The sequence below is a fragment of the Pleurodeles waltl genome, chromosome 6 (assembly GCF_031143425.1).
Source record: "Pleurodeles waltl isolate 20211129_DDA chromosome 6, aPleWal1.hap1.20221129, whole genome shotgun sequence".
In the NCBI taxonomy this organism is placed as follows: Eukaryota; Metazoa; Chordata; class Amphibia; order Caudata; family Salamandridae; genus Pleurodeles; species Pleurodeles waltl.
Genome location: NC_090445.1, coordinates 945525641 through 945543979, shown reverse-complemented (window position 1 = coordinate 945543979; position 18339 = coordinate 945525641). Strand labels below are relative to the sequence as shown.

The following is an 18339-nucleotide window of genomic DNA, read 5'->3' as shown; positions in this document are numbered from 1 at the left end:
CATGGGCGTGGTTTAAAGCCCACAGAGAGATTACAACAGGGGGGAAACAAGGTCAGCTGGACTCGAACCCTCAACGCTCAGTGTGAAGGTCTGTGACCTTCATACTTGAGCTATTACTATAATTTTTTTGAATATTTTTTTTTTTAGCCTCAAGGCCATCCCCATGGTCCCTGACCATTTTTTAAATGTATTTATTTTGAAAAATGCGCTTTACAGGCTATGTAGGACCTCGGGCTACCTCAAGGCCTCCCCGCCGTCCCATTGCGTGAGCAAGCAGCTCCGTGGTTGCTGAAGCAAAGCTTTCATCTATGTTCCCTGCATGCATACCTGCATGCAGGAAACAGAGATGAAAACTCTACTTTGTGACAGGTCCCGCTGTCAAAAAGTGGACTGTTTGCTGTGACAGCAAACAGCTATATTCCGGGTGTAGGCACCCCAGGACAAAGCAGGAGCTGGCCCTGGGGGGGGGTGGCAGTCCCTAGGGCCATCATTGGCTCCTTGAGGGGGACTGCGCGGCCCCCTCCTACAATTACAGTCCCAGGGAGGTGGTAGTCCCGAGGCTTGGGGGGGGGGGGCAAAATGGACCCCTTTCACTTTTTTTTTCATCTTTGCCCCGGGGAGGTGGTTGTCCCAGGAGTGAGGGTGCTGCATGGCACCCCCGCCCTGAATAGCAACAAAGCCCCAGGGAGATGGCAGTTCACGGGCTGTGGGAGAGATCAATGGGCCTCCCCAACGCCAGTAATTATTTTTGCGCCAGGGAGGTGATGGTCCCTAGGGCCTGGGGGGTGAAGCAGCACCCCTGCACTCCTTCTATAACCCCTTCGCTGCCAGGCCTTTTCCCCCTCCTGTGCCGAGACTTTTTTGTCTATTTGGGGCAGTTCGCGCTTAGGCCCTCATAACTTTTTGTTCTCATAAGCTACCCACGCCAAATTTGTGTCCTTTTTTCCAACATCCTAGGGATTCTAGAGGTACCCAGACTTTGTGGGTTCCCCTGAAGGAGACCAATAAATTAGCCAAAATACAGTGAACATTTTGTTTTTTTCAAACAAAATGGGAAAAAGGGCTGCAGAAGGCAGCTCGTGGTTTTTTCCCTGAAAATGGCATCAACAAAGGGTTTGCGGTGGCAAGATTACCGTCTTCCCAGCTTTCAGGAACAGGCAGACTTGAATTGGAAAACCCAATTTTTCAATACAATTTTGACATTTTACTGGGACATACTCCATTTTTACTATTTTTTGTGCTTTCAGCCTCCTTCCAGTTAGTGACCAAAATGGTTGAGAAACCAATGCCGGATCCCAGAAAGCTAAACATTTCTGAAAAGTAGACAAAATTCTGTATTCAGCAAGGGGTCATTTGTGTACATCCTACAAGTGTTTCCTACAGAAAATAACAGCTGAAATAAAGACATTTTTTGAAATTGAGCCGAAAAAAACAGCCATTTTTCTCCACGTTTTACTCTGTAACTTTTTCCTGCGATGTCAGATTTTTGAAAGCAATATACCGTTCCGTCAGCTGGACTCTTCTGGTTGTGGGGATATATAGGGCTTGTAGGTTCATCAATAACTTTAGGTACCCAGAGCCCATAAATGAGTTCCACCATGCAATGGGTTTTTATTCTATAACGGGTATACAGCAATTCATTTGCTGAAATATAAAAAGTGAAAAATAGGTATCAAGAAAACCTTTGTATTTCCAAAATGGTCACAAGATAAGGTGTTGAGAAGCAGTGGTTATTTGCACATCTCTGAATTCCGGGGTGCCGATACTAGCATTTGAATTAAAGGGCATTTCTCAAATAGACGTCTTTTTTACACACTGCCTTACATTTGGAAGGAAAAAATGTAGAGAAAGACAAGGGGCAATAACACTTTTTTGCTATTCTGTGTTCCCCCAAGTCTCTCGATAAAAATGGTGCCACACTTGTGTGGGTAGGCCAAGCGCCCACGTAAGGAAATGGCTCGAAACACAACGTGGACACATCACATTTTTTCACAGAAAACAGAGGTTTTTTTTGCAAAGTGCCTACCTGTGGATTTTGGCCTCTAGCTCAGCCGTCACCTGGGGAAACCTAGCAAACCAGCACATTTTTTAAAACTAGACACCTAGGGGAATCCAGGATGGGGTGACTTGTGGGTCTCTGACCAGGTTCTGTTACCCAGAATCCTTTGCAAACCTCAAAATGTGGGCAAAAAAACACTTTTTCTTCTCATTTCGGTGACAGAAAGTTCTGGAATCTGAGAGGAGCCACAAATTTCCTTCCACACAGCGTTCCCCCAGGTCTCCCGATAAAAATGGTACCTCACTTGTGTGGGTAGGCCTAGCGCCTACGAAAAGAAATGGCCCAAAACACAACGTGGACACATCACATTTTTTCACAGAAAACAGAGGTGTTTTTTGCAAAGTGCCTACCTGTGGATTTTGGGCTCTAGCTCAGCCGGCCCCAGGGGGGGCAGAAATGGCCTAAAATAAATTTGACCCTCCAATCCCCGGTGCCTAGTGGTTTCTGCCCCTCTTGGGGGCAGATTGACCTACAATCGGCCGATCTGCCCCCAAAGAGGGCAGAAATGACCTAAATACAATTTGCCCCTCCAGGGGAGCGACCCTTGCCTAAGGGGTCGCTCCCCATCTGTAAAACAACAACAACAAAAAAATCCCCAGTGCCTAGTGGTTTCTGCCCCCCTTGGGGGCAGATCGGCCTAATTAAAATAGGCTGATCTGGAAATGGCCTAAAATAAATTTGCCCCCAGGGGAACGACCGTTGCCTAAGGGGTCGCTCCCCTTGCGTGAAATTCACCATAAAAAAAACCTCCCTGGTGTCTAGTGGTTTCTGTCCCCCTGGGTGCAGATTGGGCTCATAAAAACAGGCGGCAGAAATGGCCTAAATATTAATTGCCCCCTAGGGTCGCTCCCCACCTGAAAAATACCAAAAGAAAAAAAAGAAGATCCGTGGTGCCTAGAGGTTTGAAAAGGCCCCCAAGTCTCCCGATAAAAATGGTACCTCACTTGTGTGGGTAGGCCAAGCGCCCACGTAAGGAAATGGCTCAAAACACAATGTGGACACATCACATTTTTTCACAGAAAACAGAGGTGTTTTTTGCAAAGTGCCTACCTGTGGATTTTGGCCTCTAGCTCAGAAATGGCCTAAAATAAATTTGCCCCTCCAACCCCCCCCCCGGGAGCGACCCTTGCCTACGGGGTCGCTCCCCTTGCGTGACATTGTGCAAAAAAAATAAATCCCCGTGCCTAGTTGTTTCTGCCCCCCTTGGGGGCAGATTGACCTAAAATCGGCCGATTTGCCCCCACGGGGGGCAGAAATGGTCTAAATACAATTTGCCTCCCAGGGGAGCGACCCTTGCCTAATGGGTCGCTCCCCATCTCTAAAAAAACAAACAAACAAAAAAAAAAACACAAAAAAAAAATTAGCCCTAACGCCTAGAGGTTTGGAGCAGATCGGCCTAATAAGAATGCCCAAGGGGTCGCTCCCTCAAGCCAATTTCATTTAAAAAATAAAATCCCTGGTGTCTAGTGGGCGTTTTAGCAGCCGGATTGCTTGCAATCTGGCTGCTAAAACGCTCAGAGAGACTTCAAAGGGAAGGAAATTCATTTCCTTCCCTTTGAAGCCTCTCCGGCCTCCTCCACGTTATCGGAAGAGAAATGCTTTTGCATTTCTCTTCCAATCGCGCTGGAAGCTGGGCTTCCAGCGCGATGGGAGGAGGCCTTGTGACAATCAGCGCGCGATCGCGCGCTGACGTCACATGGGGGGTTGGGGGGTCGGGGTGGAAGGGGAAGGGCTTCCCCTTTCATCCCTGCCTTGGGGGGGGAGAACCCCACAGAGGGAGCGCTTGCGCTCCCTCTGGGCTCTGTGCCTAGGATGTAATGGTTACGTCCTGGGCACACGAGCACTGTGCCTCAGGACGTAACCATTACGTCCTGGGCACAGAAGGGGATAAGGAGTGCAGGGGGCTGATTAGCCCCCCACGCCCACCTGGGGGCTTAAAAAAGACAAAGCGCAGGAGCCCGCGCTTTGTTTTTTTGTTTTTGTTTTTTTGTTTTTTTGTTTTTGTTTTTTTATAACGTTCGCCAAGTCCACTGCGAATCGCAGCAAATTTTTATAAAAAAAAAAATGCATTTTCAACCCTGCGGATGTACTTCTAGGACCCCACCACCAGAGCTAAGAGGTCAGAGTGTTTGTACCTTGGACCGTTTCCTTTTTATTTATGTATTTTTTTTTTTTTTTTTTTTTTTTTTTATATTTTTGTTCTGGGACTCGGCTGCCGATTCCCAAGATGGCTGCCAACACCCAACACTTCCTAGTTGAAGTGCTGACAGCCCATCAAATCTCAGGCCGAGATCAAAATATATATATATATATATATATATATATATATATACACAATTTTTCCCCTTAATTTCTCAGAAAGTACAAAACGGATTTACACCAAACCAAAAAATGGTTGTTTTTTGGTCCAGAACTTACCTTTCTGTCAAATTTGGTGTAATTCCACCCAGTAGTTTCGGCTCTATCGCTGTTCAAAATCTCTATGGAAAAATGAATGGGGAAAAAGTGTTTTGGGACCCTGTCTTTTCCTCCCAAAAGCCACGTCCCCACCCAAACCCGCCGCCCCCCCAGACGAATCACTCCAAAACTTTCCAGATAGCAGCTGATGTGATCGGCACATTTTTTTGGAAAGTTCTGTGAAGATTTGTCAAGGGGCGCCAAAGATATAGGCAAGTAAAAAAACACTTTTAATATTGAAATTAGGTCGTAACTATAACTACCTAGTGGCGACCGCCACTAGGTAATATATATGTATATGAAATTGGTTTACTACACAGGCAGGTATCTTGAAGATGATTTCATCTCTAGATACTTTTCTTGGGGAAAAGTACATTTATATGCCAAATGTTTACTATTGTTGTCTTCAACTTATTTTTCAGGAGGGCACTTTTAGGTTTCCTCAGCAAGAGATAAACATTCTGTGTGTGTCTTCTAGTGTAGGTCTGGTTAGGATATACCTTTACATACTAAGGGATATTGCTCAATGTCATGTTATGCTACTCTGTGTTCCAACAGCAGAGAACATGCATTTTCAGACTACATATAAGAACAAATAGATTTGTTATAACTAGCTTAATTGGCAATGCTGTCCTACGGTCACTGGTACTGTTTCTTGCCTATGTTTCCTTTGTCTTTATGATGTAATTGTTGTGGTCCTTTCCACAGTATTGATGGGGTGTTCTTGCATGGGTTCCCGTCCCATTAAGGAGCAGGTAGCTTAATATTCATTTTGTTAGTTTGCCTCTAACACCGATTGGTCATACTAACGTGGAGTATTTTTTTATTCAATGTTTTTGAATGTTTATAACTCCTTATGCATGGTTCCTCCCACAAGTTTTATGCTGTGAAATATGTGAGGACTCACCTACATCATTATGAACGTCCAGTCTTTTTTAATTATTCTAGATGGGGTTTGTTCTATGGACAGATTTTTATTGTTATCAAACATGGGTGGTGCTATCTCCATGCTCTTAGTGTTTATATTACTTTTTTTTACTGGGGTCCTTAACACAGTACTTTTACTAAAAACAGTGTGTTTCCTCGTAGGTATTCTTATGAATTCATGGTCCATTTCTTTTGTACTAGACCAGTTTTCCTCTGTTTAGAGACTTTCATTGTCTGGATTGAACATGGATGAGCTTATTGCCATGTTTTTCATGTCTTATGGTTTTATTCACCTGTGGTTCCTTCTAAAGGTTTTGATGTTATAGAGTATATTGTTACCCACTGTGATTATTATGATTGTCTGGTCTTTTTCTCATGTTCTTGACTGGTTTTGTGATACTTAAAGACTTTTTGAAGGTCTCAATTCGCATTCCCTCCACCGGGATACTATGACTTTGGTATCTGATTATAAAGTAAGGAATCTGCAGGCAGATGTCTCTATCGGATGAACAATTTACGTACCTTCAGTAATGCATTATCTGGTAGAGACGGGATCTCGACGCAAATTCCTCAAAGACCCTCCCATCTTCCCCGCTCTGCAGCCAGAGTCCTCTTTGGTCCAAAAATTTTCATTATGGAAATCAACACCTTGAATTAAGAATTCAGTGATTATTTTACACAGGGTGTCTTTTGTGCTAGCACACTTTCAATAGGTAATTCCTATAGCCAGCTCAGTGTTTTGAGCATGGAAAATAGGCACAAAAGAAACTGACGTTGGCACGTCAGCGAGGAGGCTTTATGGACTCTACTGACATCATATCCGGTGGATGACGTCATATCGAGTCATGTGACGCCCTCTTATGACAGGCACACGTGCTATGGTCAAAAAGTTTCTGGATCCAGGCTTGCACCTGGGGAGGATTCTGAAGTAAGGAATCTTCAGCTAGATTCTGTCTATACCAGATAATGCATTTCTAGACATAAGAAACTTGTTCTTCAGTTTGATGTATGCCCAGCCCAGGAGGCTCCCAAACAAAAGAGCAGAAAGGGTAAAAAGGTACCCCCGGCTCCAGCCTCCAGTGAGGATTCAACTCCTGAGGGAGAAGAATCTACTCCTTAGGTGGAACCTATACCAGAGGAGCTCAGAGCTGACACAGATGATCTCTTGGGTGCAGTGGGGCCCACCAGTGAGGAACTCAGTATGGAACAGAAAACCTGTCCCACACTGGAGAGCTTAAGCAGGAAGATGCAGCACAAGAGGCAGGGGATATCAGTGGCACCCATAAGGCGTACTGGGATAACAGCCTCCTATACTCAGAAGCTAGGGACCCTAAACCAGGTTCCACCAGGAGACTGGTTATCCCTCTGAAGTTTAGGAAGTTCCTGTTAGCTCCAGCTCATGATCTTCCCCTTGCAGGCCACTTGGGGCAAAGCAAGACTTGAAACGGGCTTATCCCTCACTTTCACTGGCCACATATGTCAGAACACACTAAGGAGTTTTGTCGCTCCTGTGTCACTTGTCAAGCCAGTGGCAAGACAGGTGGCACCCCAAGACCCCTTTAATGCCACTGCCAGTGGTTGGGGTGCCCTTCGAGAGGGTAGGGTAGATATTGTTGGCCCCCTGGACTCTCCAACAGCCTCTGCCAACTAATTCATACTGCTAGTGGTAGACCATGTCACCAGATATCCAGAGGCCATTCCTCTTAGTACCACTACAGCTCCTGCAGTGGCCAAGGCCCTCCTGGGAATTTTCTCCAGGGTAGGTATTCCTAAAGATGTGGTATCAGACAGGGGTGCAAACTTCATGTCTGCTTACCTTAAAGCCACAGGGAAGGAGTGTGGTGTAACTTATAAATTCACCACCCCTTACCATCCACAAAGAAATGGATTAGTTCAGTGGTTTGATAAACCTCTCAAAGGCATGATAATGGGACTCTCTGAGAAACTCAGGAGGTGGGATTTCCTGTTACCTTGCCTCCTCTTTGCCTAATGGGAGGTTACTCAGAAGGGAATGGGCCACAGCCCCTTTGAACTTCTGTTTGGACACCCTGTTAGGGGCCCCCTTGTCCTTGTAAAAGAAGGCTGTGAGCCACCTCTCAAACCTCCAAAACAGAACATTGTGGACTGTGTACTGCGCCTCAGATCTAGGATGGACGAATACATGAAGAGGGCTTCCAAAAACCTTCAGGCCAGCCAGGAGTTGGAAAAACAATAGCATGACCAGAGGGCTGTGCTGAATGTTTACTAGCCAGAGCAGAAAGTGTGGGTCCTGGAGCCTGTGGCTCCTAGGCCACTCCAAGGCAAATGGAGTTGACCACACACTGCTGAAGAGAAAAAGGGTGCGGTCATCTACTTTGGTTGACCTAGGCACTCCTAGAAGCCCCCTTAGGGTGCTTCATATGAACCGCCTAAAACCCTACTATGGCAGGTCTGCCATGACCTTGCTAATTTCAACTGATGAGGGACAGGAAGAAGAAAGTGACCCTCTTCCTGACCTCTTCTCCCACAATACAGTAGATGGCTCCGTAGATGGGGTTGTGCTTGCAGACTGCCTCTCTTAGTCACAAAAAGATGACTGCAGAAACCTCCTGGGACAGCTCTCTGAACTGTTCTCCATGAACCCTAGTCAAACTACATGGTGTAAACACACCATTGACACAGGTGACAGCCTGCCTTTTAAAAGTAAAATTTACAGGCAACCTGATCATGCCAGGGAGTGCATCAAATCTGAGGTACAAAAAGTGTTAGATCTGGAAGTTATTGAGTCCTCTGGTATCAAACATGTTGGGATCATACCCCAATACTGTTGACAGTATTTGTTGTATGATTCCATGCTCTCTGGGGGCTCCTTAGAGGCCCCCTAGCTTTGCTCCTACTACGTTTCTTGGGTTTTCTGGGCAGCCCATGCTACTGCCATCCCTCAGACAGGTTTCTGCACTCCTGCTGCTTGGCCAGCTGAGGCAGAGGAAGGCAGAACAAAGGATCTCCTGTGAGAGAGGAAAGTAACACCCTCTCCCTTGGAAATAGGTGTTACATGGCTTGGGGGGGGGGTAGTCTCTCAAGCCAGTGGTATGCGTTGAAGATCACACTTGGTTCCCTCTTTGCATAAACTGGTTTGCACCAGTTCAGGGACCCCTGGTCCATGCTCTGGTGCGAAACTGGACAATGGAAAGGGGTGTGAGCCACACCCCTGCCCATCACCACCCCAGGGGTGGTGCCCAGAACTCCTCCAGGTGGCCACATGATTCTGCCATCTTGAATCGAAGGTGATCAGAGGCCCCTGGGAGCATCTGTGTGGCCAGGTCAGGCAGGTGAAGACACAGCCCCCTCCTGATAGGTGGTCACCCTGCTAGGTGACCATTCCCCCTTCCTGGGCTACTTAGGGTCTCCCTCTTGGTTGGGTACACAGATTCGACATGCAAGATTTCTGCACGATTCCTCTGCATCGTTTACTTCATCTTCTGGCCACCAGGACTACAACTGGACCCTCCTGGAACCGACAATCTGCAACTCCAGTGATAACTCCACTCTGCAGTATTGTTTCTCTGGCTCCTTCCAGCAACGGCAACATTTCCCTGGCTGTGCATCTTCTGAGGGTGGTGAGTATTCAGCCTGCACAAGAAGTAAGAAGGAATCTCCCTTGGAGTGAAGGAGTCACTCCGCTTCATGCACAGGCACCAACTGCAACGACGATTGGCTGCGTGGAACTTCTCTCCTCCAGAACTGAGTGGATCCTGTATCACAGGTGGTGGTCTGGCGTGGACCCGTGGTCCTCTCTACCAGCTTTCCAACTTGGGAAACTTTAAGCCCTGGCCTCTCCTTGCAGGACAGTACCCCTGTGCACTGTGAGTCTTGGAGCTACCAAAGCTTGTTTGTTCCTCCTCCAAGGGCTCTTCAGGCTCCCTGTAGCCCGTGCCTCCAGCACTCTTTCCTGCAAAGCACATTTTCCTGCCTGCTGCTCAAGCGACGTGGAACTCCTCTTCAGGTGTGCTGCATGAACCTCACTGTGACTCCTGTGCCTCCGGCCCATGGGTCCCCTGTGGGGGCTGTCTCCTATTCTTGTGACTTTCCCAGCTTCTGACGGTCACCCTGGACTCCCCTCCTTGGGTCAAGTCCCCTGGACTTTGCTGGTCCTCTTCAGCCTTGCAAACCTTTTTCCTCCTTCTCTTGCATTTGCCAAGGCTTGTTGGTGGTTTTCCAGCACCACTGACTGACTGCATTATGACCGCCGACATGGGGCACCACTTTCATCACTTCTCGAACTCCTCTTCTGCTCCTGTGGTGCACTGCTGACTTTCTTCATCTACCGTCAACTTGGTCCTCCATCCACAGAAGGGTTGGTAGTGGCTCCTGCCACAGCCGGACACTCCAAGTCAAACTGGACTTGGTCCCCTTTCTTTGCAGGTCCTCTTGTGTCAAGGTCCACCTTTGTTCTCTTCCAGTTTTGTCTGGGTCTTGCACAGACCCTTTCCAAAGTCCTACTGTTGGTTTTGGGGAAAACTAGGTACTTACCCCTTCTCCCCTGGTCGCTGGGAGGCACTCTTGTTGTTTACCGCTTGGGGTTCCTAGTTTCTCTAGCTCCATGTTAGAAATTGGGTCTTTGGTTGACAGTCAGGTTACCCCCTGTTCAAGCAAGGACCCTCACTCTAGTCACGGTAAAAGAGAATCACCCTCAGCTAACCCCTGCTTACCCCCTTGGTAGCTTGGCACGAGCAGTAGGCTTAACTTCAGAGTGCTAGGTGTAAAGTGTATTTGTACCAACACACACAGTTACTTAATGGAAACACTACAAAATGACACAACACAGGTTTAGAAAAATAGAGAATATTTATCTAAACAAAACAAGACCAAATTCAAGTTGTCAATTAAAAAGCAAAAAGTGTCTTCCTGTAGTTTTAAACACACACTAATGCTGTACCTCGGGTGCGTCAAAAATAACCCGCATGGGCGAGTGCGCGTCAAAAAGGACTTGCAAAGCTTCAATTTCACTCACGAGTGAGACCTTGCGTCGTTTCTCCTTTTGTCGGGTAAGGGAGCATTGTTTCTTCTCTCCGCAAGAGAGCGATGCATTAATCCGGTCAGCACTCTCGGGTCCGGGCAGGCCTTGCGCCGTTTTTACATGCCAAGCGGTACTTGCGTAGGAAAAACAGTTGCAGCGATGCTGCGCGATGTTTCACCAGCTCCGTGCATCAATCTTCCGGTTGCGTTGCATCGTTTTTCAGCCACGAAGCCAGCCGCACCTCGATTTTTCAAACGCAGATCGGAGTCGTGTCAATCTTTTCCCCGCATGGCATTCTGTGCGTGTATTTCTTCCTCTTAGGCTGCCGGCATCTCCTTTCAGGGTCCCAGGAACTCGATGGGCACCACAGGGCAGAGTAGGGGTCTCTCCAGAGAGTCCAGGTGCTGGCAGAGAGAAGTCTTTGCTGTCCCTGAGACTTCAAACAACAAGAGTCAAGCTCTAAATCAAGCCCTTGGAGAGTTCTTCACAAGAAGGAAGGCAATTCAAAGTCCATTCTTTGTCCTCTAGTACAGGCAGAAGCAGCAACTGCAGGATAGCTCCACAAAGCAGTCACACACAGGGCAGCTCTTCTTCCTCAGCAGAGGTTCCACTTGGTTTCCAGAAGTGTTCTAAAGTCTGTGGTTTTGGGTACTCTTCTTGTACTCATTTTCTCCTTTGAAGTAGGCCTACTTCAAAGCTAATTCTCGTTTGAATGTGAAATCCTGCCTTGCCCAGGCCAGGCCCCAGACACTCACCAGGGGGTTGGAGACTGCATTGTGTGAGGGCAGGTACAGCCCTTTCAGGTGTGAGTGACCACTCCCCCCCTCCTCCTAGCACAGATGGCTCATCAGGAAATGCAGACTACACCCCAGCTCCCTTTGTGTCACTGTCTAGTGTGAGGTGCAACCAGCCCAACTGTCAAACTGACCCCGGCAGGGAATCCAAAAACAGGCAGAGTCACAGAAATGGTGTAAGCAAGAAAATGCTCACTTTCTAAAACCATGAGAGGGACAGGTCTTGCAACAGTGAAAAATGAATTTAGCAATATTTCCCTGTCAGGACATATAAAACACATTACTATATGTCCTACCTTAACCATGCACTGCACCCTGCCCTTGGGCCTACATAGGGCCTACCTTAGGGGTGCCTTACATGTAAGAAAAAGGAAGGTTTCCGTCTGGCAAGTGGGTACACTTGCCAAGTCGAATTAACAGTTAGAACTGCACACACAGACACTGCAGTGGCAGGTCTGAGACATGATTACAGAGCTACTTATGTGGGTGACACAACCAGTGCTGCAGGCCCATTAGTAGCATTTGATTTACAGTCCCTGTGTACCTCTAGTGCAGTGTACTAGGTACTTACTAGTAAATCAAATATGCCAATCATGGATAAACCAATCAACAATACAATTTACACAGAGATCATATGCACTTTAGCACTGCTTAGCAGTGGTAAAGTGCTCGGAGTTCAAAAGCCAACAGCAATAGGTCAGAAATAATAGGAGGCAGGAGGCAAAAAGATTGGGGATGACCCTGCATAAAATAAAAAGTCTAACACCCCCCTTTTACTGAGTCCACTTCCTTGGGTGGGGGACTTCCTTTCACATTCCACTTTTTTTAGTATATGGTTTGGCTCTCCTTTAGGTCCCTCATTATTTGCTATTGCTTTTACCAATGCATATTGCTTTCTGTGCTATTTCCTGATTGCTAATGTGTATATAATAGTGTATTTATTTATCTCCAGTTGGGGTATCACCTATACAGTAGTTTAGTATTTGTGTTACCATAATAAAGTACCTTTATTTTTGTAACAGTGTGTGGTTCTTTCATGTGTGTAAGTGGTGTGTGACTATCGTGGTATTGCATAGACTTTGCATGTCTCCTAGATAAGTCTTGGCTGCTCATCCACAGCTATCTCTAGAGAGCTCTGGCTTCCTGGACACTGCCTTCACTTCAATAATAGGGGATACCTAATCCTGGTATAAGGTGCTCACCACACACCAGGCAAGATTCCTACAGTAAGTCTGCAGGGAAGTCTGCTGTTTCTCACTGCCTCTATCGCTGTGTTCATAAGCAGTCGCAGAATGGCTGTTACCAAATTATTATACATGAGGTGGCAGGGTTTGCGACCTCCTGTGAGGCCTATTTTGTGATGCAACTTATTTTTATATCTGTTGCATGACAAAATGAAGGCAAACCCATCGCAATGCAGTCTGCGCATGCTGATTTGGACCTACACATACTTCTGTTGATTGCACAATTTTCTGCTGGATGTTTTTGTTGCGGTTCTATTAGTCTCTCTTTCTGTTTGGGGTGTGGGATTGTGAAACAGCCTTTAATGCTTCTCAGAATTTTCTAGTGTGAGTATTAACATTTAGCTATTCGGTGCCGGGGTATGACATGGTCTGTAAGCTTTTAGGATGCGCTGTACTCTGTCTCTCTGAGTGTGCGTCCAATCAGTTGACATCGCATTCCATAACGATCCATGTCCTAACTCATCTGGAATACTTCAAGGCATGTTTTTTTACTGATGCCTTTCTGAGCAAATCTCCTGACACAGTAGGTATTTTTTCTTCCTTTTTGCAAGTGACAAGGTGTACACATAGATAAAAATTGTAGCTTTATTGGAAGCTTGTTTTCAAGTGAGCTAATGTGACAAATAACTAAAGTATTGTCATCACATGGCAACATCACCTAAAGTACAATAAAGTATCACGTGATAGTTTACTTGAAAACTCGCCTAACTTAGATAATATGTCTGTCAATGCTTTTCCTTATCTAACCAGGAACTCCAAGTCCCCCAGCAGAATTAGGCGAATGCGTTATATTACTGACTGACAAATTACTCATGGACTTGCCGTTGGAGGCTTTGAGCATCTTACGAGAAGAAGGAATAAGCTCTGTGTCAAGAGACTTTTCACTCCAGCTTTTATATAATCGCTTCCATAACGACGAGCAAGGTATAGTCAGTTGTATGCATTCTTTAAATACTGTAAATGTTATAAGCACGAGGTCTTGCCCTCATATCTTATTATAACAGGAATGCACTAAATATGTTTGAAGACATTATTTCACTTCATTGTAATTGAGTTCTTGGTGCCATTGAAGGGTAGACTAAGCTGCAGATATTTGTACTGTGCTCTCTATTTGTGTTCAGCTACAGCACACTAGGCAACTGATCCATCCACAGGGGAGGAAAGGCGCCAGAAAAGCTAAGCGATATGTTTGTTCCTTAATGTTCAAGGGAGGGATGCATCTATTCTTTCCTCGCAGGTGAGACGATGCGTCGGTTCATTACTGGCAGGGGAGGTGATGCATTGATTCTTACCTCGTCGTAAAGGCGATGCATTGATCTCTGGACACACAGCCTTGGTTCCACACTGCGCTGCAAAGTCGATGAGGAACTGGTGCCCCAGGGACGATGCGTGGAAAATCCAGACACTGTGTTGATGGGGCCCCGGTTAAACAGGTGCTGCATTGATTCTGCAGCTTCAAGACAGGCGCTGCATTGATTCTCCAGCTGCGGGGCAGGCACTGCTTCAATTGTTCAGCTGCGAGACAGGCGCTGGGTTAATTCTTCCTGTGCGACTCGATGCATGGATTCTCTTCTTCAGATCACCAACTTGCACTTCTAAGGGCCCAGGGACTGGAGTTGGCACCACTTGGCACGTCAGGACTCTCAGGACTGGCAGAAAGGCCTTGATGTCCCTGAGACTACTTAAGAGGAGGCAGGCTCAGTCCAAGCCCTTGAAGAACCTTTGGAAGCAGGATGTAGAAAGCCAAGTCCTGTCCTTTCACTCCCAGGACAGAAGCAGCAAGCAGCAGGCTAGTGCAACAAAGCAACAGGCAGAGTGGCAGTTGCTTCTTCAGCAACCAGCTCTTCTTCTGAAAGAATTTCCTCAGTGCAGAAGGATTCTAACTATGTGGTGCCAGAGATTTAGCAATCAGCTCTTCTTCCTGAAATAATGTTCTCAGTGCAGAAGGATTCTAACTATGTGGTGTTATAGATCCAGTACTTATATCCATTCTGTCTTCGAAGTAGGCAGACTTCAAAGAAAAGTCTTTGTAGTAGACAGCACCCTTCCTTTCCCTGCCCTGGCCCCAGCCACATTCCATGGGGTTGGAGACTGCTTTTTGTGATAACAGGCACAGCCCTATTAAGGTGCAAGTGTCAGCTCCTCTTACCAGTCATCCTCAGGTTGACCCATTAGGATATGCAGGGCACACCTCAGCTGTCTTTGTGTGACTGCCAAACTCACAGTTCACAAACCAACCAACTTCCCCAAAAGATGTATTTTTAAATTGTGAGTTCAGAGACCCCAAACTCCAATCCTCTATCTGCTCCCAATGGGAAATTACACTTAAAAGATATTTCAAGGCAATCCCCATGCTACCCTATGGGAGATCTAGGACTTGGAATAGTGAAAAACAAATTTAGCGGTATTTCACTATTAGGAAATGTAAATCACACCAGTATATGTCCTACCTTTTCAATGCACTGTACCCTGCCCTTGGGACTGCCTTGGGCCTACTTTAGGGGCGACTTGCATGTAGTAAAAGGGAAGGTTTGGGCCCTTGCAATTGGGTGCAGTTGCCAGGTCTAACTGGCAGTTTAAAAATGCACACACAGACACTGCAGTGGCAGGTATGCAACATGTTTACAGGGCCACTCATGTGGGTGGCACAATCAGTGCTGCAGGCCCATTAGTAGCATTTGATTTACAGGCCCCGGGCACACATAGTACACTTTACTAGGGAAATGCTAGTAAATCAAATATGTCAGTCATGGATAAACAAATCACCAATACACTTTAGACAGGGAGCACTTCGGCACTGGTCAGCAGTGGTAAAGTGCCAAGAGTCCTAAAGGCAGCAAAACAAAATTCAGCACAGAATCCAAAAACAGGAGATCAGAAGCAAAAAGACAGGGTAAACCATGCCAAGAGCTGACAGGTCTAACACAAATCAATTCTTTTGCATTGTTTCTAAGTATCTATATTAATTTCATGCCTGCGCTGTAGTAGATAGAATAACGATTAATCCTGGCAGCTGTAAATTGTAAGGAGTCAAGGAGTCTTCAATGGTGCACATAGGGTTTTAACAATAATCGTACATCCTGTAGATGGAGTTGTGTTTGTTAGTCCCCATTGCATGTGCAGGATCCTGTAGCCCAGAGGAGATGCCTCATCAAATGTAGTGGCAAGTTCTATGAGTGCAGGCTTCCTTCCCAACTCCATTGCGTTTCTGTTGTTAGGAAAGGAATAGAAAAATCTGCTAACGCAAACTCTGGTACATTTCAGGTCTAGGCTGAAACCCCAAATTTCATGTATCTCCCTCCAAACAAGGGCAGTAGTTTAAAGCAACAGTAATGATTGGGCCAGCAGAATGTAATAAGGGGTGCCGAATGTCCGTAATCTCCCAAACATTCATAGGCTTTGTGCTGAATGGGTATCCCCTGAGGTGTGTGGTGCCCCTGTATGGCAGAGGCCTATTCTACGTCTTTGAGACCGACATTTTATTGAGGAACTGATCTGCAGATTAGCCACAGCATGTGGGGTTCTATTGTGTTAGTGTGTCCAAAAGTGATCTGCTTCAGAGACCCCTTCCTCCAGTGCAGAATGTGGGATATGAGTAGATAATTGAGAATGAATTGTGGTGATGTAAAACACAACCGAAGGCATTTAACAACAGGACTGAAGATTTTAGACTTAGAGAGTGCTTGAATCGATTTAACGTAGATGTCTTGTATTCATAGTACTTGCCATCAGCATTAGTCTCCAGAATTATGGGGCAGTGTATAAAATTCTGTTGCGGATTTGCCTGGTTTGCTCCTACATTGTTCACTCTATCTGTAATTTCCTTCAAGAGCATGAATATTTCTGTCATAACATCCCATACTATACATACTTGCCGACTCTGGATTAAAATGAAATTTAAGTAAGGTCCTGCATTACTTTCCTTTTTGTCCTTTCCATGTATCCTTCTCACGTTCGTTTCTCATAGGTACCTTTATGTGGTTGACTTAGATTTTTTTGTTTGTTTGTTTTTTCTGCTTGTACGTTGGATATCATTAGCTAGATTCAAGTGAAGGATGTGGCATGATTTATCTAGCCATTGAAGCATTTAATAAAAGTTCTCCTGAGCCCAGTTTAGATCTGAAAAGTTTGGTTTTACATAGTGGAGACAATAGGCATCCTATGAAACCATGCAGCTTTACCGCAAAAAGTGCAAAGGCAGAAAGATATAATAAACTCAGTACTCTCACTTATCACTTGTGCCCAAGCTAATTTGGCAGGTCAAATCTATACTTAGTTATTCCTCATCTACCATGCCTAGTGCACACTGTGTTTAAATAATTGTTTTGAAATGTTTTATTGTTACATTACAACCATTCAGTCAGTACCATGCTTAATATGAAGCACCAATCTAGGGGTGATAACAGTTGGTCCATAATTAGTTCCACATTCCATCTAGCTATGGATCTGGTGATACTTGTCCAAACTTCACAACAGAAACACCTACTGCTCCTACTTATTCGATATTCAATGTTGTCACTTCTGTGCTGCTTTGTAATCCTATGCTGGTGTTCCCAAGCATTATAAAGTCCCATAAATCACACACATCATCTAATAAGATCATGATATTTTACATTTTACAGTTTGTTTTTCAACTGCTAAATATTCATTCAAATGATATTTTTGAAAATGTTCTTCATAAATAATAAAAGCATGAATGTGATTGAAAGTTTGCTAATTAAAAAATACCTGAAATCTTGCAAAATCTAAGAGTTTGTAGTTTGAGTTTGCTAATTTGTTACTAAATAGAGAGGTGCATTCTCTTTTCATAATACCTACTGTAAGAAAATGCCACTTTTTGTATGATCCCCAACATTTTTTAACTGATGCTTTTGGTTTTTGGACTTTTCTCACTGGGACCCTGATAACCAGCTTCCAGTGCATGTTCTCTGACCCCCTAAAAACATGTCATATTGCTTAAAAATCATAATTGTCTGGGAATTGTTACCCATAGGTCCCTAGTGTACTGTACCCACAGGGCTTGTATGGTAAAAGTCACTAGTGGACTGCATCGCCTGTGGTGCCACCACTAAAGTGGCAATGCAAAGCATGTCTTCATCCCACCCCTCCCCGCAGCCTGAGCATACAGTTTTAAAACTGTAAATTCAACCTGTCCAAATAAACCTATGAGCATGCCTAAACCTGCCTTTTTTAATACCTATAAGTCACTCTAGGGAGACCATAAATGTCCATAGGGCAGGATGCATGGTATTCAAAAAGTAGGAAATGTGTACTTCACAGAGTCCAGGCTGGCTCTCACATAAGTCACCATCTTACATTATAACACCTTAAATTAATAACTTCAGTTTGGCAGTAGCTAGAACATCAAGGACTCAAATAACGGTAATTTAAAATCCAATCTAATGGTCAAATCAGATTTTAAGTTTCTGTTTTGAAAATGCCACTTTTAAAAAGTTATCATTTTCCTCTCTAGAGCCTCTAGTAGTCTTTTCAGAGTTAATCCCCAGCTGTCACCTGGCAGCCTGCTGGAAGGTGTGGAAGGGAACAAAGGGTCCTTGAATGGGAGGAGGTGTGACCTCTTCCTGACAGGGTGGCAAGCAGGATGTGCCCACCAACTGCATAAGGTTCAAAGGGACATCCCCTGTCACAGGCAGATGTAACTCAAGCCTAGGGTTCTCCTTGCCACTGTCTAAGTAGCCATAGTTGCACCAATCCGAGTGGAATGAAAACCTGTTTCAGAACTGGTTTACAGGTTTTTTTCTCATTTTCCTCGGATGTACCTCAGCTGTGCCCAGAGCTCTGCACAAGGGAAACAAGTTCTACCGTAATGATTTTAGGTGGAGGTGACCCTACAGAATA

General features: G+C 45.4%; 1 protein-coding gene across 2 annotated transcripts in view; it reads left to right on the top strand.

The window, feature by feature from the left end:
• Nucleotides 1–18339, top strand: part of CFAP46 (cilia and flagella associated protein 46) — a 1580346-nt gene that overhangs the window by 1093512 nt on the left and 468495 nt on the right. For both annotated transcript variants that reach the window (XM_069239769.1, XM_069239768.1), the window contains exon 53: nt 13231–13404. In XM_069239769.1, coding sequence (XP_069095870.1) covers nt 13231–13404 — 174 coding nt within the window. The remainder of the gene's footprint in view (nt 1–13230; nt 13405–18339) is intronic.